The 25,796-nt window shown below is 57.7% G+C and overlaps 1 protein-coding gene across 5 annotated transcripts in view; it reads left to right on the top strand.

Moving 5' to 3' along the window:
• ERGIC1 (endoplasmic reticulum-golgi intermediate compartment 1) overlaps positions 1 to 22,704 on the top strand; it is an 85,191-nt gene extending 62,487 nt beyond the window's left edge. For 2 of the 5 annotated variants that reach the window (XM_036313334.1, XM_036313336.1), the window contains 5 exons: positions 446 to 506; positions 4,933 to 5,033; positions 7,105 to 7,168; positions 7,402 to 7,524; positions 20,916 to 22,704. In XM_036313334.1, the coding sequence (XP_036169227.1) occupies positions 446 to 506; positions 4,933 to 5,033; positions 7,105 to 7,168; positions 7,402 to 7,524; positions 20,916 to 21,205 (639 nt within the window). In that variant the 3' untranslated portion in view covers positions 21,206 to 22,704. Of the gene's footprint in view, positions 1 to 445; positions 507 to 4,932; positions 5,034 to 7,104; positions 7,235 to 7,401; positions 7,525 to 20,915 lie in introns of those variants that run through there. The other 3 variants (XM_036313335.1, XM_036313339.1, XM_036313338.1) reach the window with 3 other exon arrangements.
• The last annotated feature ends 3,092 nt before the right edge of the window (positions 22,705 to 25,796 follow it).

Below are 25,796 nucleotides of genomic sequence, written 5' to 3'. Positions count from 1 at the left end.
GGCCTGGGGAAAGGGCCTCGCTGTACTGAGCGAGTACTAAGTGCTGGCGCTTCCTCTCTGTCCGCAGCCTTGTGAGGGGGGAGGGCGCCCACAGTTTACAGACGTGGAGCTGGGACCAGAGAAGCCGCTTGTCCGGGGTCTCCCAGCAGATCTGTCCGGCTCCACAGACCAGCCCGCCCACTCCCCCCGCGGCCCCCTCGGCCTGACTGCTCGGGCCCACGCCATTGGATACGGGGAGCGTGGTGAAGTGTCCAGAGTCCTGGCTGCTGACCCAGAGGGCCCCCCAGCAGGCCCAGCCCAGCCCAGCCCAGCTGTTTCTTACTCAGACCAGCACACACAGAGACCACGGGGTCCCGCACCGGATTGCACGTGGCCATCCCTCACAGCCAGGGCCGGGCCTGGAGCCAGCAGCCTCCTGAGGTCTCCTCGCTGTGCTTCTCCGCAGGTGCAGAATGTCCACGGGGCCTTCAATGCGCTCGGAGGAGCGGACAGACTCACCTCCAACCGTACGTGTCCGCCTGGAGCCGCCTCCAGCCCCGGGACCCCAGCAGCCGGGGGGGGGGGGGGGGGGCACCGTTCTCAGGCCGCACTGGGAGCCAGGCTGCTGGCTTCCTCCCCACAGCTGGCCTGGGGGGAGGTGGCATTACCCATCTCACAGAAAAGGGGAGAGTGACCTGCTGGGAAAGTGTGGCAGCCCCAGGCACACAGTGAGTGGCAGTGAATGCCAGCCACTATGGCGTCACTGCTGTCCTGACAGCCACGTCATTGTCCTTAGTTGAGCTAGTCACCTGAGTCCCACAGGGAGTGACAGCAGAGCCAGAATTCATCCCAGACCACGTGGCACCGTGGGAACCGGTCTGTGGGCAGCTCAGTCAGGTCTGGCCACCTGGGCCACCTCCCCCACCCCCTCTTCCTGCTTGAACCCCTCCCACCCACAGATGCCCCACCCCGAGCCCTCTCCCGCCTCCGCTCCCCGGCACTGCGGCGCTGATTAAAGAGAGTACCGTCTTCACACATCGGCCCGAAGCACGTCCGCCTACACGCAGGGTGCGCCCACGCGCAGGGCCTCGGACCCGTGCACAGCACCGGCCGGGAGGCCTGTCCGCCCCCTGGGTCCTGCAGGGCACGTTACCTGGCCTCTTCTAATGGCCTCACCTGAGCTCACCTTTGTTCATCCACAGGCTTTTCTTATTGTTTCTTTTTCTTTTTAAATTGATGTCGGAGAGGAGGGGAGAGGGACAGAGAGAGATAGGAACATCAATGATGAGAGAGAACCATTGATCGGCTGCCTCCTGCACACCCCCCACTGGGGATCATGCCCACAAACCAGGCATGTGCCCTGACCGGGAATCGAACCGTGACCTCCTGGTTCATAGGCCATCGCTCAACCACTGAGCCACACCGGCCGGGCTTCTTACTGTTTCTTAAAAAACATTCTACTCTCTAATAATCAGAAATCTAAGCAAGAGAAGGCACCTCCCCATGAGCTGCCCCCCAGGAGCCCCCTGTTCGTTCTCTGTGCCCCTGTGAGTTCTCGTCCATCCACACACAGAAGCCATTTCTTCAAAGCGCCATGTGCTCGGCCTATTGCATAACCGCATGTTGCACAGTGTTCCCCGCGGTGTCGGAGGCCGGTGCCGTCGGCCAGCTCGGCCAGGCTGAATTCAGGCGTCGTCTTTTCTTGGGAAACGTCTCCTCTCGTTTTTCACCCGGCCGGTAATGCCGCTGGTGCTTGTGGTGTTTGCTTTACGTTACCCAGTGGCTTCCCAGCGCTCTGCGCCCATGGGTGCTGCCTCCGGCGGCGTCCGAGCAGCCACATACCCCCTTGTGTTCATGCGAATGTCACGAATGGTGGGTAGTTGTCATAGGTCTGTGTAAGGGCAGCGTGTTGTCTCAAGGTGGCCTGAGGGGTGCAAGCCAGTAGAGGGTGTGGGCAGAAAACCTTACAGCTAACGAAAGCTCAGCTCGTGGCAAGAAAAATGCCTTAGGTCGGGCAGCAGACGCTGGATTTTATTTCCTCTAACTCGGTCCCCCTGCTGGGCCTTGGCCTTTGGGGGTCCCCGTGCCCTCGGGTCTTCCCACTGGGGCTGCTTGTTGTCATTCAGGTTCAGCGCAAATGCCGCCCCCTCAGAGAGGCCCTCCCTGATTACCTTATCTGCAGTAAACCCCACTCCTCCTAAGGAACAAACCTGTTTTTCTTCTTGGCTCAGCCCCCTCTCTTTGCAGATACTGGCTGTTGATATTTGAGCTGTAATGATGGCATGGTGGTGGTGGTGGTGGTGGCGGCGGCGGCGGCTGTTTTTTTCAAGGAGCTCTTATCTTTGAGGGAGACATAACTGAAATGTTTGTGGATGACTTGATGTGATGTCGGGGATTAACTTCAACATCAGATGGGGGCGGGAGAGCAGTGGGGCACAGATGAAGCAAAACTGGTCGCTGTTCCTTGCTGACTCTGGGGAATGTGTACACGGGGGTTCGTTATACGGTCCCCGGTTTTTTATGTGTTTGCGCTTTCTCATCATAAGATGTGTGAGGGGCAGGAGGGTGTGTGGGCCTTTGCCAGCCCCTGGGAGGGGTCAGCCGAGAGGGAATCCGTGTGGGAGTGTGAGGTGCTGTCGTGGACATCGGGCAACTTGTGTCAAAGCCTTCAAAAACGGTCCTTGCGTCTGCATCGTCAGCTGTGCACATGAGAGAGCAAGCGGAGGAAATAAGTCAGTCGAGGGAATAACTAAGTGTCTGAGGACTTAGGAAAACACTGTTCATTAGGTCACTGTTTACAGGAGGGAAGAGAAGGAGCAGCATCTGTGTCCAGCCGGGGGGGGGGGGGGGGTTGGTGGAGTACGTGGTACGTGGCCTCGCCGCGGGACACGGGCCCCCACTGACCGCCGTGTGTCAGAGCCTCGCTGGCATCCAGGCAGCAAACGGTCACTGAGCACCCACTGTGTGCCAGGCACCGTGCCAGGGGCTATGACAGTGCGTATATCCTCCGCTCTGGTGTCTGTGGTGTCCAGCTCTTAGACGAAGGTACAGTATGATCCTGTTTTCAGAAAATACAAACAAATTATGTATCCATCCTAGTTTCTACCCCAGAATGCGAACCCACGGCTTCCTGTGCCTGGTGGCTTTGTGAGTGGTCTCTATGTCCTTTCTTCATGCCCTCCTGTTGTAACAGAACTGTTTTCAGTGTGTTTGTAACTTGTTTGTAAGCATCGGTTAATGACATTATAGGAGATGTCGGCTTTATAGGCCAGTCTGTGGACTCCATTGACAGCTCAGCCCCCAGAGTCCAGTCTCCTCCCTTCGCCTTATGTCCGGCCCCTTCGCCCTCTTCCTCCTCCCACCACCCCCCTTTCCCGGTGACCTCCCTTCTGCTTCATGGCACCCTTGCAGGTGTGATGTCAGGCCTTCAGGTTTCTAACCCCGGGGCGACGGGCATCCGAGCCCTGTATTTCGCATGTGGGCTCCCGGTTTACAATGCAGACAGGCTCTGAGCCCCACCCCAGGCCCCCTGAGCAGGAATCTTTGGGGGGGGAGGGCGGTGAGCCAGGTGTCTGCCTTTTCTGGGTGACTCCAGTGCTTTGCTCTCTGAGGACCACGCAGGGTTCAGCCGAGGACTATTGGGGTCGTCGTGGGCTTAGCCCTGAGGCTGCAGAGCTCATCTCGGGTTGCAGAGGGTCAGGTCTGAAGACAGTCCGGGCAGCGCTGTCCCTTCCGTCCTGAGACTTGGCGTTAGCAGGATGAGGCCGTGCACACCATCTGCTCCCCCCCAACCTCCCGCCCCCGCCCCTTACGGAGGATGAGTGCGAGGCTCAGCGCTGACTCAGCCAGGAGACCAGGGTTAGAACCCGCAGGTCCGCACTTCTGTGTTATTCCAGCTCCAGGGGCCCTGACTGGAGAGTCCAGAAGGCAGTCATCGACGGGTCCTTGGGCTTCTTCCCTCAGCATCCCAGGAGGCCCAAGGGAGCGCATACCTTTCCCGGGTGCCACTTGGCAGCTTGGGGCCAGCGCTCTGTGAGGCTCCTGCTGGATTCCGGTTGCCTCATGCTTATCAGAAGCTGATTCATCTGCTCTCCCATTCATGCCTCTGACCAGTCATCCCTCCATCCGTTCATTCATTCAATAAGCATTTGCCGCTGTCCGCTCCGTACCAGGCCCGGCACCGGGTTCTGGGGACTCGGAGCTGAGTCAAGCTGGCCTCTGCCCCCCGCGGCCTCCCCATCCAGGGGGTGGAGGTGACCGTTACCGTGAAATCCGTGACAGGGCCCGGGCGGGGGGGGGGGGGGGAGCACGGATCTCCCAGTCACTGAAAATGGGGAAAGAAGCTAATTCTTCCTAGGTGACGTTTTTCTGGTTGGTGGGCTCTCTCTTTTTAAAACCTCGCCCCGGTTTGTTTCAAATGTCATAATATTCAAGCGGACCAGAGGGTGCACAGTGAGATGTGATCTTTCTCACATCCTGCCTCCTTCCCCAGAGACTAAGGCTGGTCATCCTTCTTCGGGTATCTTTCCAGAAAATGCTTCTATGTATTTTTGCATGTGGAGAGCATGAGCCTTCCCTGCCCCCATGCGCGGAAACACGTTATTCACCCGGTTATGTAACGCGGTTCTTTTTACGTAACAGTTCCTCTTGGCAGATGGCCTGGCCCAGCACCCACCCCGTAGGCTGCCCTGTGAATGGGCATTGCATTGCGCTGTTCCCCGGGTTTTAATATTAAATACAGGAGTCACGATCCTGACAGGTGGAGTCTTTCAGTGCCTGGTGTCGAAGGGAGAAGATGAAGCGGGGTCACGCGTTCGGGGATGAGAATGTGGAGGCTGAGCCCCCACCGGACCCCCCCCAATCGCCAGCCATGCCAGCCACGCCTGCCGGTGGAAGGTTGAAATGACCTAGAGCTGCCACCCCCTGCTTCATTCTGCTGTGTCCTTCCCGCAGCCCTCGCCTCCCACGACTACATCTTGAAGATCGTGCCCACCGTCTACGAAGACAAGAGTGGCAAGCAGCGGTACTCCTACCAGTACACAGTGGCCAACAAGGTACGGGCAGCGGCCGCGGGGCCCGGCTGCGTGCGACAGCGCCCTCTGCTGGCCGAGCGCAGAGGCTACACGTGTCGGGGCACAATTTGAGAAAGAGCAGGCAGGTGGCCTCCCCCAAAGGTCCAGGAGTTACCGCGGGCTCCACAGCCCTGCCTCTGGCCCCTGACTGGTCAGCACATGACAGACGCTTTGGCTCTTGAATCACACCGATGGCCATTGGTTAGCAGGAATGTCCCGGGACCCCAACACCCCAGGTCACGGAGAAGCAGGCAGGCCTCGGGGAGGCAGGGCGTGGTCAGAGCCAGCGGGATGGGGTGACCAACAGTGGTTTCAGGCCGAGGGCCTCAGGCTGCCCGGGGAGGACCCTGCCTGCCAGTGGGACATGAATGCCTGAAGCTCGTTGGTTGAGGTCCCCCCACAAGACCCCTTACCACCAGGATTCTCCTTTTTCATCTGGTCCAGGGCTGCCCAAACCCCTTGTACGGATACAGTATTTCGCTCAATTAGTAATAATAATAATAGAGCAGTAGCTCTCATTTACTGAGCACCTGTAATGGGTTGGACACTCTGCTAAGCTCTCAGCCTCCACCATCTTTTTCAGTCATCGTGACAGCTCTGACATCGGCACCATTTTTGTCCCCATTTTACAGATTTGGCCACTGAGACACAGAAAGGTAGTCAGGCTACAAGGTAGCCAAGTGGGGTTTAGAACCGGCTTCTCCTCGGGCTCCAGAGCCTGGCCTCCTGGTCCCATCGCCATTCCTTCTGAACAAGGCGCAGGAGACTGCGGGCCGGGCCTTCCTGCCTCTCTGGGTGGCCTGAGGTCCCTCTGCTCTGACCCGCCCGGGGTGATGTTCCGGTGAAACTCCCCAAAAGGAAGCCTGTTCCTTCTATTCTCTGCTTCTCCGAGGGCGTGTCATTGTCACCCTCAGGTGCTGACAGCATCTGACAGCTAGGAGAACGCGGAGGCAGTTTGGGCAGAAGTCGGGGAGCCGTGGAGGAGACAGCCGGTCCCGACCTGGCTCAGTCCCTAAGTCTCATAACCCCTTGGTGCCTCAGTTTACTCATTTGTAAAATGATGCCCACCTCACAAGACCACTGTCAAGTGAGGCGGTGCCTTTAAAGCCAGGCATTGGATAAGGCTTTGGATAAATGCTGCTATTTTTTCACTATTTCTCTCTGACCCCCAGCCCCAGGCTGTGACCCAGACAGTCGCCCTGCCCCATCCGCTCCCCTGGAGAAAGCTGATCTTGTTTTGCCCAAGGCTCCTTCCCTGAGGCGTTGGCCAGGGCCCAGCGCCCGGTACAGCTCAGCTCCCTCTGTGGCCTTGGCCCCAGCTTGCCCCGAGAGCGAGTGGGGCTGTGCCCATCAGGGACGGTGAACAGAGGGGCAGGTCTCGGGCTCATCCCCAGGAGAAACCGCGGATCCGGCCCTGCGTTTGGGGTTGGGGGTGCCCTGGGGGTTCAGCTTGGTCTCCAGATGTTGGAGATGAATGAGGGGAGCCCAGAGGGCTGCAGCATCCCAAGGCACCCAGACCAGAGAGGGCACACGGCCCACTCAGGCCCTTAGCATCCTTTCGGCCCCAGCGGTGCCTTCCTGGGAGGCCGGTGTGGGGCTGAGCCCTCTGGCTTTCCAGTTCCGTGTGTTCCTTCTTCCTACGTGGTCTCAGACGCACCTCTCTGTGTCACACGCACACACTCCTCAGGATGTCATGTGTGGCATAGGATGTCCCCTCCTCGCTGAGCCTTCCAGACGCCCTGGGGAGACCTGGTCACTGGTCCCCTGCAGGACTCCGTGTCCCTCGGTCACAGTGTGCGCGGTGTGGCAGGATTGCACATATTGTTACATCTGCCTTTCCCAGACTGTGACCCCCTGGGGATGGCGCGGGGCTCACTCCCTTGGGGTCCCCAGCCGCCAGCATGGCGCCAGCACACAGGAGAGGCGCTTAGGAAACTTGCTGAATGAATGAATGAATGAATGAATGGGTTTTGCATGGCCCAGGAAGCGGGAGAGAGGCCGTCATTCCGAAGGAGCCCAAATCACACTTGTCCTTTTCCCTTTCTGCTCTCAGATTCTTATTTTTATTCTGGCGCTGCTTCTGGGATCAAAATATGGACAGTTTCCCGGCAGCCAAGGTCAAAATGCCCCCAGCAACGATGCCCGTCCAGACCAACGCTGACGGCACAGGCTCTGGGGAAGGGGTGTGAGAGGAGGGGTCGGGGGGTTTGGCTCCCTGGGAGAGAGAGGGAGGAAGGCCCATTCTCGTGGGTGGCAGGGGGAACCCCTGTCATCCACCCCCCACCCACCGTGAGATGGGGTTTGTGTGCCTGAATCTCATGCCCTCTGCCCCGTCTCTTCTTCCACCCAGGAGTACGTCGCCTACAGCCACACGGGCCGCATCATCCCTGCCATCTGGTTCCGCTACGACCTCAGCCCCATCACGGTCAAGTACACAGAGAGACGGCAGCCCCTGTACAGGTTCATCACCACGGTGAGTGGGCAGGGTGCCTACGGGGTGGGGAGGGGGGTCCTCCTCCTGGAGCCTCCACTGGTTCTTAAAGAAACAGGGCACAGCCCTCAGGACTGGGGGCTCAGGCTGTACAACAGGAGGCTTTGATCCCTACAATGTGCAGAGCTGTCATCAGAATTACATCAGTGTCGTCGGTGGTTCATCAAGAAAATGTTTTCCAGCAGAGTGCCACGCAGCTCATTGCTTAAGCCAGTGGTTCTCAACCTCGGCTGCACATTAGAATCACCTGGGGGTCTTTTTAAAATCCTGGCTTCTGGGCCTCATCGTTAGTAACAAAGAAACAGAATTTCCGGAGGAGGAGGCCCAGAAATCAGGATTTTAAAAAGATTCTCGGGTGACTCTAATGGGCAGCCAAGGTTGAGAACCAGTGGCTTCTGCAGGTCTTTGTGTGGCTCGATTCGATGTTTGTGGCTGCCTCCAGTTTTTCACTTTGATGGGTGTTATTGTGAGCAGGGTTTATCCTTTTCTGTGTACGTTTTGCAGTGAAGGCTTAACTCGTTTTCTTTCCTGTGTCTGTTTTCCAACCAGAGCTGCTGATATCATCAGGGTTTTTCTTTCCTTCCTGCCTGTCCCTTTTTTATTTTCTTCTTTGGCATCGTCTCTGCCAATGGAGACAGCTTCAAGCTGATGTCATTCTTCTCGGAGCCTCATTGCCGAGTATGCGGTTTCCTGGGCTCTCGTTCCCCACGTCCTCGGGGGAAGCAGCGGGTCATGGTGCCCTGCTTCCGCCAAGAGGCCTGAGGTGTTTGGTGCCAGAGCCGGCTGACGTGAACAGATGGGGGATCATCCCTACCTCACAGATTGGGAAACTGAGGCCTGGAGGCCGTATGCTTCTTCTGCTCCTCTGCATACTTTGATTAAGGAGTCAGGGTTAGGGGTCCAGTCCTGGCACTTGCATTTCTGGCTCTGACTCAGCTACAGAAGAGACAGGACCCCACAGCGAGCTGGTTTGAGGGGGTCGGTAGGCCTCAGGCATGGCTGGATCCAGGCATAAACAAGGTCTACAATAGGCCTTCCTTCAACCCCTGTTCCTGTGCACCGGCTTCGTTTTCAAGCAGAATTTACCAGTAGGAAATGCCTTGTTCTCAGTGACTCCGCCCCGAGTCCTGGGTAGGGTAGCGCTGTCATTGGCCTGGCTCAGGGCCCATGTCACCCTTGTGGCCTGGAGAATGAATGGAGCCTGCAGCTGGCCAGCCCCACCCAGACCCCAGGGACAAAGACTGCAAGGGGAAGATCTGGGGCCAGTCCCCGGGAGGGAGGAGCGGGTGCCAGGAGGCAAAGGGCCCTCCTCTCCTAACCTAGAAAACAGGAATAGCACCCCCATCTCTCCCAGGGCCGAGGGGGACTCACGCGCTCTGCAGGTCTAAAAGCCACGTGGATACGAGGCTGCCAAACGTCTGGGTTTCTGAGCCTCAGAACAGCCCTTTCTGTTCCCCGACTCCATAAACAGCCTGAACTTCTAGTCCACAAAGGGCGCCTGCCATAGTTAAAACAGCAGACCCAGACAGGGAAAAGCTATTTGCCGCACGTACAAGGGAGGACTATGCTTAAGAATCGACATATAGAGAATCCCTACAAATCAGTAAGAGAAAATTAAATGATCCAAAGAAAAACGGGCGAGGACAGGCGTCCACAGAAGAGACCACACGGGCAGTGGGGCGAGGCCGGGCTCACTAGAAAGCGGAGGACTGAGCCTCGAAGCAGCACGGCCGGTTCGGTCCTGCCAGGCGGGCAGATGGGAAGGACGTGCGGCCGCGGAGATGGGGCGACTGTGCCGTGAGTGGGGGAGACCTTCGCGCACCCCCCGGGCACGGGCCGGGGCCAGCCACTGCGGAGGGAGATGCGCAACCCTTTGACCCAAGTCGGGGTGTGTGCACAGGTGATTTCACCCGCGGCCTCGCGGACGGCCCCTCCCGATCTTGGCGCTGATTCGGAAAAAGATAGAAACCAGGGTGCCAGTCGGTGCCTCGGCAGGTGTGGCTGCGGCCTTGACGGGGGCAGGGGAACCCCGTGCCCACCCCTGGCTGTAGGGCTTCATCCCCCTCCTGTTGGCTCCTGTGAGGCCAGCGCCGCCGCCCTCGGCCAGTGGCTGGGAAATGAAGCCGCTTCATGTATTCGCTGACCGTGTGCTAGTCTCCCACATGCCGGCAGCCGGACAGACGAGTGAGACATCACCTCGGCCCTCGGGCTGCACCCCGGCTGGTGGGCCCCGGCGCGGTGGGGACAGAGGGGGACACAGGCCCCGGGGTTGGGAAGGTTCCGAGAAGGAAACTGGAGGCGGGATGGAAGGGCGAGGGATGCGTTCCCGGCTGAGGGAAGGAGAGAGGCTTGAAGCAGAGTGTGTGCATGGGTGCCCCGCATAGCGCGCCCTGTGGAGGCCAAGTGGCCTCCTTCCATGGGGGGTGCGGGGACCCCAGAGGGCACAGGGATCCTTCATTACCCAGAGGCGCCCCCCCCCCCGGACTCCGGCACCAGCCCCCCTCCACCTCCCTGTGAGCCGCGCTGCAGGGAACCTCCTGACATCATTAGGCTGGTCGTTTTGTCTGAAGGCCCCAGGACACCATCTCGGTTGCCATGGCAACCAGGGTCAGCCTTGAGAGCCAGCTGGCTGTCCCTGGCAGATGGCGTCATTGTGCAGCTTCAGTCACTCTTGTCACGGGACAGGGACAGCAGATGTGGGGATGACGTGCACTGGCAGGCACACAGCACAAAGACCCCCGCAGCCCTCGCGGGGCAGGGCGGGGCGGGCCGGCACCTGCTGTGACTTCTCTTTCTCTCTTTTTAAAAACCAAACACTTGTGTGCAAAGCTCCGACTCCAAGTGGGGGCTCTGCAAATAGCTCCTCGGAGAGGCTGCTGAAGAGGGGCGCAGGCAGGATGTCGTCCTGTGGCGGCTGCAGAGGCAGCTGTGGGTGGGCTGGAATGAGGGGTGGGTCCAGCCGGTGGCGGGGGTGGGGGTGGGGGGCCTGGGGTGTGGAGGGGAGAGGCGAGGGGGCCTCCCCAGTGCAGTTCTAAGTATAGAGTACCTGGCATGTTCGGAGCTGCCCCTCCAGGGTCCCGTGGTCAGGAAAGGGTTCCTCCTCCCGGGTGTCCACCAGGCTGCCCCGCGCTCCCCTCTCCGGCCACCCAGGCCACCTCGCTCAGATTTCTGCTTTGTGCTATTCCAGAAAATTCCACTAAGGGAGCGCACAGATGGCGTTCAACAGCGTGCAAGTGTGAAGTGCCCCCTCCCACCCACGCACAGTTGTCCCTGCCGCTCGCCGACGCCCCTTTTCGAGATGGCCTTCAAGTGGGCGGCGGTGACAGATTGGATGGCTTCAGGTGTCGCGTTGCTTTCCTTCTATGTTTTATTCTATTTGGGGGCAACGGCCAGAAGTCACAGAGGACAAACTGGGCCGGGATGGCCGTGAGTGTTTGCCCACCAAAGAGTCCGGCTGGTCCTGCCAGGCTCCCGATGGGCAGCAACCGTGGCGGAATCAGACATGATCCCTGCCTGCCAGTGAAATAACCCCCCACACTTGCAATTGCCCCTCATATTGCCCGGCCTGACTCTAGCTCTATGTCCCCCGCCATCTAGCACAGGGCCTGGCTAGCACAAAGGCGCTCAGATACAGGGGCACAGCCGCGTGAAGAAGTGGTCATATAGATAGCTACGCTTATTATAATCGGTGTGTTTCCCGGGTAATTTTATAGTTACCTCCTTTAGCCCTCCCAGGGACCCTCCGAGGTAGATGATGTCATTCCTATTTCTTAAAAAATATATTTTATTGATTTTTTTACAGAGAGGAAGGGAGGGGGATAGAGAGTTAGAAACATCAGTGAGAAAGAAACATCAATCAGCTGCCTCCTGCACACTCCCCACTGGGGATGTGCCCACAACAAAGGTACATGCCCTTGACCGGAATCGAACCCGGGACCCTTCAGTCCGAAGGCCGACACTCTATCCACTGAGCCAAACCGGTCAGGGCTCATCCTATTTTATAAATGAGGCCCCGAGAGGTACGGAAGCCTGTCCAAGATCACACAGCCACTAAACAACAAGGCTGGAACTTGGCCCCAAAGCCCAGCTCCTTCTTTTAAAACAACGGCTCTCAGGATATTCCAGCAACAGAGACCCATGAGGCCGTGGAGCCCTGGGTAGGACACCAGGGTCCTTTGATACAGTGACTCCTGTCCTGGGAAATCAGGGAAAAATACAGCAGGAAGCACACGTGATAAAAGTCACAGCCACGTACATGCAAACCGTAAAAAGAGCCAAATACCCAAACTTGCGGTTCGCACGTTTCCGGGTCCCGATCTGATTGCCTTCCGCTCACCTGTGTGGGCCCCGGAAGGAACCTGCCATCGACAAAAGGCACCCGGTGCCTGGGGTGCGGGAGTGGGAAGAGGACTGGGAGGAGACCAGCCTGAGACGGTTACCTGCTGAGACTGTGAGGGGGGAAAGACCAGCTTCCCCCTGTGGCTGGACTGGCACAGCGGCCTGTTCAGAGCCTCGATTCTCTCCTACTCCCACGTCCCTCCCTCCGGGTGTCTCCCTCCCCGGGACCCTGCGCTCCCGGACAGGGCTGCGTCTTGGCATCTCGGGTCTCCAGATCGTCCACAGCGCAGGCGGGTGGTAAGCAGGTGTCAGACGGAGGAGGGGTGTCTACCTTGGTCCACCCCCAAGGCAATTTCTGGGGAACAGAACAAACCCAGATTAGCAGCTCCGTTACTCAGTTGGCCTGGACATGTGCAAACAGCTTCCGTCCAGATCCTTCCAGACGTCTGAGCGGAGCTAGGTGTTCAGAAGGCTGCGCGCCGCGGGCAGGTGGCTCCGGCCGGCCTGAACGGATGCCTCGGTTGGGACGGGAGCTGTTCTCAGGCAGCTTCTGGGACGGAGGGAACGTTAGAATGGACTGGGCTCCCGTTTGCACACTACGCTGATTTTTACAGCATCACAGCTTCTTGCTCCATAAACGTGGCTGAGGGGGCCCTTTCCTTCAGGGCATTTGACAACAGAATTGAGAAAACAAAAGATAAAGGAGCCGCCTGTGCATGAAGATGGGGACCGAGGGAGGCTGTAGGGTGGGGTGAAGCTGGGGCGGGGGGTGGGTCTCGCTGGAAAAAGCGGGCCCTTTGCAGCCAGCCTCCCAGACCTAGCTTCTGGTCGCCCTACGTGGCGGCCGTGTGACCTTGGATAAGTCAGTCCCTCTCTGCGCCTCTGTGTCCCCATCGTGGAATGGGCATCACCCATTTCCCCCGGCACTTGCAAGGACTGAGTGAGAAGCAGAAGAAAGTGCCATCTCAGACCCGGCACACAGTAGGTGCTCATCCAAGGTGGCTTTTCCCTGAGGCGGAGGCCGGTATTTTGCAGCCGCACCCTTTGTAAAAACGGCAAGGAGAGGGCTCCTGTCCCCCGCGCTCCGGCACTGGAGGGTGGGCATGGGCCCTCTGGCAGGTGAGACACTCCTGGGTGGGGGCACCACCCCACTCCTCCACCCCCCCCACCCCCCCACCCCCCCCACCCCCCCCCCCCCCCCCGCTCCTTTCCAGGGCCCAGTCATCGGCTTCCCTTGAGACAGCCCCCACCTCCGCCTCGCCGGGCTCCGGCTCCGTGTTCTCATCCTCGGCTCCAGCCTGTCTGCCGCCGCCAGCTCTGATGGCACCGGATTCATTATTTATTTCCTCCTCCTGTGCGTTTCCAGCAGCGCTTCGCGCCGTGCCCGGACCGGGGCCGGGAGCGGGTGGCTCCGGCACTTAGTGCAGCCGGCAGCTAGACGGGGGCCGACGCAGTCCTCACGGTGGGCCCCATTTCACAGATGAGAGAAACTGAGGCTGAGAGGCAAACAGGTTTCCCGGCCAGAGCCACAGAGCTGGGACCGACCCGGGGAATGTGTCCTCCGGAGCCCACCCTCTCCCCCACCCTCTCCCCCACCCTCTCCCCCACCCTCTCCCCTCCCCTCTCCCCCACCCTCTCCCCCACCTCATGGGGCGTGTCTGTCACACTTGTTCGTTGCACTCGACAGAGAAGTAAATGGGGGGGGGGGTGCCCATGGACGGGGAAGGGTTGGCGCTGGTGGGACAAGGGAGGGATTCAGCCCCAGCCAGTGCGGCTGGAACATGGCCTTTTCATAGTATAAGGAATTAAGAGCCGTAATTAAAACGAGAGGGAAACACACACACACACCTTCTTTTCAAGGTAGACGAGCTGACTTCATTCTGGCCAGAGGCGGCCGGGAAGCTGGCAGCCGCAGGGAGGAGGCCCCGCGGGAACAGAGGGGTGTTATTGATGACTCTGCCAGAAGCTGAGGGAAGCGCTGGTCTCAGACTCTCTGGGGCCTGGCGATCGAATGGTCCTTGTTTCTGGGCCTGGAGGTGGGGCTGCTGACCTGAGGGGTTTGCAGGTGCTGGCTGTGGCGGCCCTTCCTGACTCAGTGGCCCTGCTTCTTCACCCCCGTCCCCCTCCCCCCCACACCCCCCTACACACACAGAGGTTGTCCTACTGTCCTTGGCCTGGTCGGGAGGTACAAAGCCTGGCAGCAATGAGGGACCAAGGGAACAGGCATTCAAGGCTGGCACAGACACTCACTCAATCCCACAGCAGTCCTGGCCAGTGAGGATTAGCCTTCCCGTTTGTAAAAGTAGGGAAACTGAGGCACGGGGCACTTGGGTGATGCAAGGGCATGCGGCAGGAGGGGACCCGACCATCCTGAATCGCCTCCACCCTGTGAGAGAGTCTCCTTTGCCCCTGGGAATCCTGCTCCGTTTCTGAGCAAGTCATTCATTTGTTTGCTCATTCGTCTGTTCACTCTCCCACTCAGTCACTGCTTGGCCTGCTCCGTGAGCGTGTACTAAGTGCCTACTGCGTGTCAGGGACTTGGCTGTCTCCCGTCCCGGGCTTTTGCACGGTGGGGTTGAGGTGGGCCAAAGAATGGACGCTCCCTGAGGCCTGGGGTGCTTTGTCCTAACCAGCGCTGTTCAGCACAAACACTTCTTGGCACTTCCCTGAGGAAACACCCTGTCTCCGCCTCAGCTCCCCCATCTGTAAAATGGGTCCTCCGGGTGCATGGGGCCCAGGCAGCTGCAGAGAACCTGCCTGTCTGCCTGTGCTGGCCTAGCTTTCCCTGAATTGGCATGCTCCTTTAAAGAGCCAGGTGGGAAACAGAAATGAAGACCCCGAGGCCTGACCTGGGGGATACGAGATGTGTGATCCATTGCTCTTCTTAGGGAGGTTTAGAAAGTCTCAGCTCTAGCGACAAGGTTGGAGCCTTTCGGTCAACCGAAAGGGGACCCTTTACAGAGCACCCACTAAGTGCTAGGAGCTCCAGAGGCTTTTCCTGCAGTGCAACAGTTGGCAAGGTAGGGATGGTCTTCCCATTTTGTAGATGAAAAGACTGAGGCCCAGAAAGGCTCTCCCATGGCCAGAGTGACAGCCAGCACTCCGCTTCCAGAAGCCACCAGCTCTTTCTGCTGTCACAGTGGGGGTGGCCCCAGTGGACTTCCCAGTGCTCACCTCACCCCCACTCTGCCCAGTCCACCTTCACCACGTCCGGCGAGGAGGGTCCCGCCTCCCAGCCCCTGTGCCCACGGAGGCCCGGTTCTCCTCGCTCTTCTGCGTGCAGGGCGACGGGCTGTGGGAACTGAGTGCTGCGACCGTGATTCGCTTTATTTTCACTTGTATTCGCCCTGGGCCTGTCCCCGCCGGTCAGGGAGATGCCGTGTCTCTGCGCCCCCTGTCGCCTGCCCTCTCTTGAGTATCTTTTTTTTAAAAATATATTTTATTGATTTTTTACAGAGAGGAAGGGAGAGGGATAGTTAGAAACATCGATGAGAGAGAAACATCGATCAGCTGCCTCCTGCACACCCCCTACTGGGGATGTGCCTACAACCAAGGTACATGCCCTTGACCGGAATCGAACCTGGGACCCTTCCGTCTGCAGGCCAATGCTCTATCCACTGAGCCAAACCAGTTAGGGCTCTCTCGAGTGTCTTCTTGAGATCCACGTCGGCCTCCTCATGTCTGTGGCTGGTCACCCCCCATCAGCCACAGAATCACAAAGGAGCCTGTAATCTCGCCACCATCGTGTAGGGCCTGAGTCCAAGGACACGCATACCCTCCGTGCAGCCTCGTGGCTCCGTTAATTTCCCCGTGACCTTCTCAGGATGAAGCCTCACCGTGACTGACCACCTCCCTGGGCGAGTCCAGAGGTGGTAACCTGGTGCTGGGGTTCTGTGACCACCCAGATGGCCGCATCCAGGGCCTCCATGGCCTGAGAGCCCCCGGGACCCCTCCCAGCCCCCTCACACCAGTCATCACCTATGGGTGAGCTAGTCGGGGGCTGTGGCAGCATCAGGGGGCTGTTAGATTTCTTTCAGCTTTTGAGCTCCCCCACCCCCCAAAAAAGTGTCCAAATTTCCCCTCAGTTGGCCGGTGACCAGCACCTTCGGCAGACGTAGGGTCACGGGGACATGCTGAGCTGGGGGCATCCGTGGGTTCACCGGGCTCACCGCAGGGCCTCCGCAGGGCATAGCGCCCAGGGCCTCAGTTTCCCCACAGCCGTGTTTCCCCGTGTACCTCAATGCGTGTGTTGTCTGCTGCTCCGGGCCGCCCAGTGAAAGCAGCCTCCAGACGGGGCGCCAGGTGTGTGTGAATCACGGACGCGCTCGGGGTCCCGAGGGTGTAGATGAATATAGATGTGTGTGTGGTTATTTTTCATTTTTTCATTATTTGCTCCGTTGCACTTAAGTCACATTTTCCTATCCTCCGATCCAAGCTCTGAAAGCATTTTGTGGTCTAAAATCTCCCATCATCTGACCCACTCTACCGAAATAAGCCAGCTCCCTGCCGTCATCGGCCTCGGAAAGTGCCCCTTCGTCATGCTCGGGGGCTGGCAGGGAGGGGCCGTGCCCGCCGAAGCGCTCCACGATAATCCCCCTGCGCCCCAGCCTCTGCGCTCCCTGGGGCCGCTCCGGTTGCTGGGCTGTTATTACTGGAATGCCAGCTGCCCCACGTCCAGCCCATCCCACAGACCCGCTCTGTCTGCCGGGGCCTCGGGCCTCCGCTGAGCTCATCTCGTAGAAATATCATTTTAAAAATAAATGCTGGTTCGATCCGCACTTCCCTCTCGCCTCCGCCATGTCTTCTGGCCGCCTCCACTAGGCACCGGAGGGTCCGTTAAGGCTGCCCTCTCCCAGAGTCCTCCAGCGGCTGAGTGTCATGCTGGCCGGCCCCCCAGGGGTGCCTTCCAGGCAGGCTCAGGGGCCCCCTTGGGCTGCCCAGCATGTGGGGGCGCATGAGCGCTCTGGGGGCAGACAGGCTCGCACTTACTGTGTGGCCTTGGACAGGTGCTGGGGTCCAACCCCAGCAGGTCCAGGGGTCCCCAAAGGTGTGGATGGAGTCAGCGAAGAGGGAAAGACTCAGAGGCAGTGTTCAGTTGATCAGCAGCCTAGCCAGGATCTCTAGCCAAGTTCTGTTCAGGATCTCCAGTGAAGTTCTGGTTAGGATCTCCAGCCAGGTTCTGTGTCCATGTTCCCTCGCTAGGTTCTCCAGCCAGGTTCTGTCCAGGTTCTCCAGCCAGGTTCAGTCATCAGGTTCTAGTCAGGTTCTCTTGCCAGGTTCTATCCAGGTTCTGTAGCCAGGCTCTCTCACTAGGTTCTGTCTCTAGGTTCTGTCTCCAGTTTCTGTCCAGGATCTTTTGCCATGTTCTCTCCAGCGAAGTTCTTCTGTCTCTAGGTTCTGTGTAGGTTCTGTGTCTAGGTTCTGTCTTCTAAGTTCTGTCTCCTGTTGTCTTGTTACATCTGTATTTATACCAGTTGATTCAATCCTATCAATCTCTATTACAAAGGTTAGGGCGTTTCTTATCTTCATTCCAGGGAGTAAAGATTATGTAGCTTAAGCACGATTATTCGTAGTTAAAGTGATTAATTACCCGCCTGGCACTTAGTTAAGGGGTTTTATTCCCTCCCTAACTTCAGGTGAAAATCCCTACCTGGGGAAACAACCTTTCTCTGAGAGGTGACCTTGTTTAAAACACATAGTGCCAAGGTGAGCAAACATATTAAGAACAGTATGCCATATATGCCAGGTCCCTTGAAACAGCAAGGATGGACCGGCTCCCGGCAGACAGGTGACCGCCCTCTCTGGGCCACATGGGTACATGAGTGAAGAGGTGCCTCCCCCAGGCACACGGGGTGGAGGGTGGTATTGGTTCTTGTGAACAGCATAAGGTTTGTTTGCAAGAGGGAAATGCATTTAAAGTTCTCTTGCAAACCTTCTGTGAACTTTTCTTTTCCATCATGCATTCTCTGATTCTCTTTTGTTACCAAAAAGCAACTCATAGGTCAGAAAATTCCGAGTCGCACAGTTTCAGCAACCTCACAGCGAAGGGAGGAAGTCAGCTGAGGGCACATTTCGTGCCGGAGAGGCAGCGAGCGGGGTTCAGAGACAGGCTCCACAAAGTTTTGTGTCCCTGTGCGGCCACTAGTCACTGTGGCTTTAGACAAGTGATTTGGTATCTCTGTGCCTTGGTTTCCTTGGCTATAAGGTAGGCGTAAGAATTCTACTGAGCTCATTGGATTGACCGGGGGTTCCGGGCAGGAACCCCCCCGGACCGTGCCCGGCACAGGGAAGGCGCGGTGCAAGCGCTGTCTGTTTTGTTGTGGCCGTCATGTGGCAGGAAGTTCTGGAATACAGACATACAGGTGACATTCATGGTCATCCCCCTACTGTAGCAGTTCTTAATCGGGAGCAGCTTTGAGCTCCAGGGGACATTGGACAATGTCTGGAGACATTTTAGTTGTCACAACAGGGAGAAGTTACTCCCAGCATCTTGTGGGTGGAGGCCCCAGGATGGTGCCAAGTATCCTTCCGTGCACAGGACAGCCTCACAGTGACTTATCCGGTCCCAAAAGTAAATAGTGCCCTGAGCCACTCCGCCGAATAGGAGCTTTCTGGTAGCACCATGGGCCCCCTCCTCTGTTGCTCGTGGCCTTGGTTATAACTTTGCATTTATCAGTATGCTTATTTGATGACTACCCATCCCGCTGGTCGCGTGCAAGCTTGTGAGAGAGAGATGTGTTTCTTGCTGCTGCCTCTGCAGCCCACCCCAGCTCTCAGTCACAGGCAGCGCTGCGCCCGGACCTGTCAGACACAGGTTCAAGTCCCAGGATTGCCACTTGCTGGCTGTGTGACCTTGGGCCAGTGCTGCCACTTTTCCGAACCTCCTTTCCTTCATCTGCAGATGGGATTGTAAATCGCTGATCAATTAGAGAAGACCACAGGCTCCAGGGTCCAGCCATACCTGAGTTCAAGTCACAGCGCAGTTACCTAACTAAGCCTCAGTTTCCTCGCCTGTGAAATGGGCCCACTAATCCCCTTCCTTACTCAGAAGGTTAACATGGGAATTTAAGGAGCTGCCGCTGATTACTTTTATTATTAGTACTAGAGGCCCGGTGCACAAAAATTTGTGCACTCGGGGGTGTGGGAGGGGGAGGTCCCTCAGCCTGGCCTGTGCCCTCTCGCAGTCTGGGACCCCTCGGGAGATAACGACCTGCTGGCTTAGGCCTGCTCCCGGGTGGCAGAGGGCAGGCCCAATCCCTAGGTGCAGCCCCTGCTCAGGCTCAGAGCAGGGCCGATTGGGGAGTTGGGGCGCCTTCCCCTGTCATGCACAGAGCAGGGCAGATTGGGAGGTTGCAATGCCACCCTCAGTCATGCTCAGGGTAGGGCCGATTGGGGGGTTGGGGCACCGCCCCCTGTCATACTCAAGGCAGGGTTGATGGGGAGGTTGCGGCGCCACCCCCTGTCATGCACAGAGCAGGGCCCATCAGGGGGGTTGGGGCTCCGTACCCTGTCACGCACAGAGCAGGGTCAATCGGGGTTGGGGAGCTCCCCCCTGTTATGCACAGAGCAGGGCTGATCAGGGGGTTGAGGAGCTCCCCCCTGTCACTCACAGAGTAGGGCCGATAGGGGAGTTGGGGCACCGCCCCAGTCACACTCAGGGCAGGGCCGATGGGGAGGTTATGGCTCTACCCCATCACACACAGAGCAGGGCCCGTGGGGGGGGGGGGGGGTGTTGGGGCGCCGCCCTCTATCACCCACAGAGCAGGGCCGATCAGGTGGTTGGGGCGCCGCCACTCTCACACTCAGGGCAGGGCCGATGGGGAGGTTATGGCTCTACCCCATCACACACAGAGCTGGGCCCGTGGGGGGCGGGGGGGTTGGGGTGCTGCACCCTGTCACACACAGAGCAGGGCCGATCAGGGGGTTGAGGTGCCACACCCTGTCACCCACAGAGCCGCAGGGCGATCAGGGGGTTGGGGAGCTCCTCCCTATCAGGCACAGAGCAGGGCTGATCAGGGGGTTGGGGTGCCTTCCCCTGTCACGAACAGAGCAGGGTGGATAGGGAGGTTGTGGCCCCGCCCCCTGTCACACACAGAGCCGCAGGGCGATCAGGGGGTTTGGGCGCTGCCCCCTGTCACGCTGATCCCGGTGCTGGGAGGCCTCTCGGCTCCACTGATCCCGGTGCTGGGAGGCATATTACCCTTTTACTATATAGCATAGAGGCCTGGTGCACGGGTGGGGGCTGGCTGGTTTGCCCTGAAAGGTGTCCTGGATCAGGGTGGGGGTCCCCACTGGGGTGCCTGGCCAGCCTGGGTGAGGGGATGATGGCTGTTTGCAGCTGGTCACACATCCTTCAGGGTGGGGGGTCCCCACTGGGGTGCCTGGCCAGTCTGGGTGAGGGGCTGAGGGCTGTTTTCAGGCCGACTGAAGCTCCCAACTGCTCCTTTTTTTCTTTTTTTTTTTAATTCTGGGCCAGCTTTAGCTCTGGCTCCAGCTCTGAGGCCTCTGCTGCTGAAAGCAGGTATCTGGTTTGTTTTGGTTCTATAATCGAAACTCTGTATCAACTCCAGCTCTGAGATCCCAGGCTCGCTGAAAGCAGGTTTCTGGGGTTTTGTTTAGCTTCTATATTTGTTACAATGTTTCTTAAACTGCAAGCTCAGAGGCCGGCAAGGCAGGCGGGGAACGTTGGAGTCCTCCGTCACTGAAGCAAGCAAGCCCATGTTAGTTTCAAGCTGCCTGGCTGCCGGCGGCCATCTTGGCTGGCAGTTAATTTGCATATCTCGCTGATTAGCCAATGGGAAGGATAGCCGTCGTACGCCAATTACCATGTTTCTCTTTTATTAGATAGGATTAACTTCATCATCCAACAGGTGGGCTTTTTGAGCCCTGAGTGTGTTCCAGACCCCACAGATTGCCGTGGGGAGAGTGTAATGGGGCAGAGCGTCTGTGCTTGCTGAGCTCATTGTCTTGTGATGTGGACGGAGACTGGCCCAGCACTCCCTGCAGCGCTGACCTCTGACCTCCCCCTCTTTCAGATCTGTGCCATCATCGGCGGGACCTTCACGGTAGCTGGCATTCTGGACTCGTGTATCTTCACAGCCTCGGAGGCCTGGAAGAAGATCCAGCTGGGCAAGATGCACTGACCACCTGCCCGCCCGGCCGGCGAGGACCCAGGGCGACCGCCAGCCCTGCTCCAGCGCCCCGTCTCCTCCCGCCCTCTGTCTGGCCCAGGATCTGGCTGCATCCCAAAGTGGGGGTGGGGGGAGGTAGCCGGTGGCTCATGGTTCTGCAGCTACCTCTCTTCCCCGTGCTTAATGTTAGATGAATTACGCTGCCTGAAGTTGTGGTGCCCTTTCCCCTGGGGACCCCCAAGACCAGAGTCAGGCAAGGGGTGCTCGGGGATGTTGGGGACCACTCCTGGGAGGGCTGTGGGACCAGCCCAGAATCCCTGTCGACCAGCTCTCACCCAGGCTTTGACAATCTCTCAGCCCCCACCTCTGGAACGCACGAGTCCCTTGGTTTCCCCCTTGGGCAGCCACCCGCAGACCTGGACTCGGCTCTGGACCAGGCTGCCCAGAGATACCCCCCACCTGGCGCCTTCAACAAAGGATGGTACTTCCCAGGCAGGCCCCTGAGATGTGGCGCTGCAGGGGGAGCCCTGGCTTCGGCTGCATCCTCTCCTGCCTGGCCCAGAGCCCAGGCCATGAGGCCTCACCCCCACGCCTTTCTTTCTCTCCCGAGAAGCAGATGCCCAGTCACGGGGCGGTGGTGGGCTCCCTTCCTCAGTTCACCGTCTCCCTCTGGAACCCCCACCACCACCAATGTGCCTCAGCCCCCTGCTGTGTGACAGCACCATCTCCAGGCGGAGGGGCTGGTTGTGACTGGGAATCATCCTTCGAGAACCAGACAGGGTTTGTGCACTATGTCAGGCGGGGAGCCTCTTTCTCTGCGGCCCTAAAACAATCATGTCTCGGCCTCCCCCAGCGGCTGCCATCAGTCCCGAGGCCTTAGGTGGGGGAAGCAATGCTGACCCACCCCCTCCCCCGTCTGGACGGCCACCTCCCAGCTCCCGAGGGGCGCCGGCCCTGGCCCTCTCTGCAGCCCTCAGTTTAGGCCCCTTGCCACTGAGCTTCCCAGGGGCTGGCCACACACCAGCATGTTCCTGGTCCCTGGGGCGGCTCCATTGTCCCCCCACTTGCTCCTGAGGTGGGTCCCTACCCCTTCCCCCCCCCCCCATCCTTCCCCTTTAGTCCTAAAAGGGAGGCGCAGGGGTCCAGGCACATGTCCACCCGGGAATTTCAGGTATGCCCTGTCCCAGGGAGAGCCGCTGGCTTCCCATTTAGATCAAGATTGTTTGCATACTTTTGTAATTAATGGGCGTGCTGGGGAAGGAGTTGTAACTTATCTGTCTAGATAGCTCGAGTCTCTGCCATTGGTAATTGCTGGCTCCAGATTCCAGTAGAACAGCTTCCCCGCTTGCATATGTGTTGACTGATGTGCATTTGGTTATTTCTGGTATCTGGCCACTGAGATGGATTTCTTTTTTTTTTTTTTTTTTTTTTACATTCTGTTCCCCAGTGACAAAAAGAGTCCCTTTAGAGGGTGGGCGGGTAGGGCGAGGAAATGTGTGGGGTGCACAGGCCTCGAAATTCCACTTTGATGCATTTAAAGAAACAACACTCGTGAGGACATAGGGGATGTCAGGTTCCTATGGAAGACACACCTCAGACCCATTATTATAAACAGACATCTCAAGGGGGGAAAATGTGTCAGTTCTCTCCCCACTCATTGGGTTCAAATAGATTAAAGGGCTGATTTTCAGAAGTGTTGCAGTGTGTTTCTTTCTACTTGACTGTGGCTGGCAGCCCGGGGGCTCGGTCCCAGGAGGGAATTTAAATCCAGAGGAGGGGAATTGGGAAATGCTGAAAAGATCTGTGAGGATGACCAGAAGTCACCCTCCGGACCCAGCGCTTCCTGTATGGAGTCCCTCCAGGACGTTCCCGGAATCTGCCCTTCGCTAGCAGCGCAGCCTCCTTCCCCTGCCAGTGCCTCAGTTTGCCCAGGTGGAAATGGAGCTAACAGTGACACAACCTTGGGGGACTGTGGCAGAAATGAAATCTGCAGTATGTGCACGTCAGTTATCCTGGGTCGGAACCAGCTCATGTATGCGGGCAAGTGGTACCTGGTGGCTTTTCAAAAATGGTAGTAGGTCCTTATCGGTATTCCCAAGGGAATGCCATGTCCTGGGAGCAGGGCTGACATTCCCCCACGGCTTCCAGCCGAGGGTGCATAAAGGAAGGCGTTTCATACATTCTCGATTTCCGAGGACCTGGCATTCCCGGTTCAACCTTCAGCTCAGCAAAGGGAGACCATCATCAGCTCTGACAACGGGACTTACTTAATGGCTGTGTGCCATCCTGCTGGCCAGCCCTTCAGGGTCTCTGCTGGGACAGCCCGAACATGGACAAACACATCAGGGGTGAGTGTGGGAGCCAGCTGTCTGCAAGGTGGCCCTCTTTGACGCTCCCCGTCTCTCTACCAACTTGTCTGCTACTTGAGTTGTGGTGACACTCACCGCTCGCTGCCCACAGCAGCCTGCCCACCAGCGGGCAGTCATGTGTGCCCAAGCCGTTTGTGCCAGCTGAGCTCCGTGCTGTGATGATGTGACTTAGTTAACCAGTGAAGTAGGATTGAAAATGAATGGATACCTTGGTGAGAAACGATAAAGGTGTATTGCCACCGCCTCCTCAAAATGCTACTGAACAAGACTGCTGAGAAGATTTGGGGGAGCGGGTGGGGACATGGCCGGAAGTGCTTGAGGATTCCCCATTCCCACGCCAAATGTCTAAGCTCTCACTCCAAACACTGCCCGACCAGCGTGGCTCAGTGCTTGAGCATCAACCTATGAACCAGGAGGTTACGGTTCGATTCCCGGTCAGGGCACATGCCCGGGTTGCGGGCTTGATCCCCAGTGTGGGGTGTGCAGGAGGCAGCCAATCAATGATTCTCTCTCGTCATTGATGTTTCTATCTCTCTCCCTTCCTCTCTGAAATATATATATACTAAAGGCCCCGTGCACGAAAATTCTTGCACTTGGGGGCGGGTGGGGGCGTCCCTCAGCCCAGCCTGCGCTCTCTCACAGTCTAGGACACTTTGGGGGATGTCCACCTGCTGTCTTAGACCCACTTCTCCACAGATTGGGCCTAAGCTGGCAGTCAGACATCCCTCTGGCAGCCCCAGGAGCCCTCAGGGAGCGGGCCTAAGCTGTCAGTCGAACATCCTTAGCGCTCTCCCACCGCCACTGCTGCGCTCGCAGCCGTTAATCTGGCTTGTGGCTGAGTGGAGCTCCCCCTATGGGAGCACACTGACCACCAGGGGCAGCTCCTGCATTGAGCATCTTCCCCCTGGTGGTCAGTGTGCATCATAGCGACTCTTTCCCAGTCATTCCTCTGTTAGGGTCAATTTGCATATTACCCTTTTATTATATAGGATATGTATGAAACCAAATACTGAAACCTTGGGTTGGTTTGATGTAAAGAAAACGAAAAACTCCATTTGAGGTTCTCAAGGAAGGAGCCTCGCTTCTGGGTGGAAGGGGATGTCTGTGTCATTTTCACGATTCGTCCCTTAAACCAGTCCTTTCCGTCATCTAACCAGGCGCAGATGACAGTGTTTTCCCGTAAGAAGGTTTCTCAGTCAGGGATTACAGCACAGACCCATGCTGGGGGAGGTGGTAGGCCGGGGCCAGGGTGGTCGGGCAGAACTGGCTCCTCCCAGGAGGTTGCAGGAGAGGTGACCTAGGGCCACATCAGTGAAGGGACAGTGTCAGTGCCGCAGCCTGCGCTGCCTGGGTGGGCGGCACGAGGAGAGGGTGCGAGGCCTGGGAAGAAGGGCGTGCGTGGTGCTCAGACACAGTAGCTGTGGTTGGTTGGTTGGTTGTAACTACGTGTCACAGGTTAATTTTTTAACAACACCCTTTCGGAATTTTTTTTTCATTTATTGTTTACATTCAATATTATTTTGTATTAGTTTCAGGTGTACAGCATACTGGCTGGTTAGACAATCATATACCTTACAGTGTTCCCTCCGATATTCCCAGTCCCCACCTGGCACCACACATAGTTATTACATTATTACTGACTACATCCCTTATGGCGTGGTCGGCAAACTGTGGCTCGAGAGCCACATGCGGCTCTTTGGCCCCTGAAGTGTGGCTCTTCCTAAGCCTTAGGAGTACCCTAATTAAGTTAATAACAATGTACCTACCTATACAGTTTAAGTTTAAAAAATTTGGCTCTCAAAAGAAATTTCAATCGTTGTACTGTTGCTATTTGGCTCTGTTGACTAATGAGTTTGCCGACCACTGCCCTATGCTGTCCTCACAAATCAATTTTTATGTATTTATTTATTTTAAATGTATTTTTATTGATTTCAGAGAGGAGAGAGAGAGAGAAACATCAGTGATGCGAGAGAATCATTGATTGGCTGCTTCCTGCACTCCCCCTACTGGGGATCGAGCCCGCAACCCAGGCATGTGCCCTTGACCGGAATCGAACCTGGGACCCTTCAGTCCGAAGGCTGACGCTCTAGCCACTGGCCAAACCAGTTAGGGCCACAAATCAATTTTTGGTTCTTGCCAGAAACAGACACATTTTGTCGATGTGGTGGGTCACTGGCAACCCCCATCCCTTCTGGAGAAACTGGCCCTCGCAGCTCCAGCCCTCCACGCGGCAGGAGGTCCGGGGTGGGAGGGCACTGTAAGGTGGGCTACATTCACGTTCACCCGACACCTTGTTCCCTCCCCAGCAGTTGCCTTCGGTCAGTTTCCTAGTGATGAGGTCACGCACTTCATTCTGACCCAAATAAAGTTTTATTTTAACTCTTGTTACCGGAGGTTGGGAGTTCGCCCGGGCCAG

The sequence above is a fragment of the Myotis myotis genome, unplaced genomic scaffold (assembly GCF_014108235.1).
Source record: "Myotis myotis isolate mMyoMyo1 unplaced genomic scaffold, mMyoMyo1.p scaffold_m19_p_6, whole genome shotgun sequence".
Lineage (NCBI taxonomy): Eukaryota > Metazoa > Chordata > Mammalia > Chiroptera > Vespertilionidae > Myotis > Myotis myotis.
The sequence above is the reverse complement of the archived record's forward strand: the minus strand, read 5'-3'. Positions and strand labels throughout refer to the sequence as shown.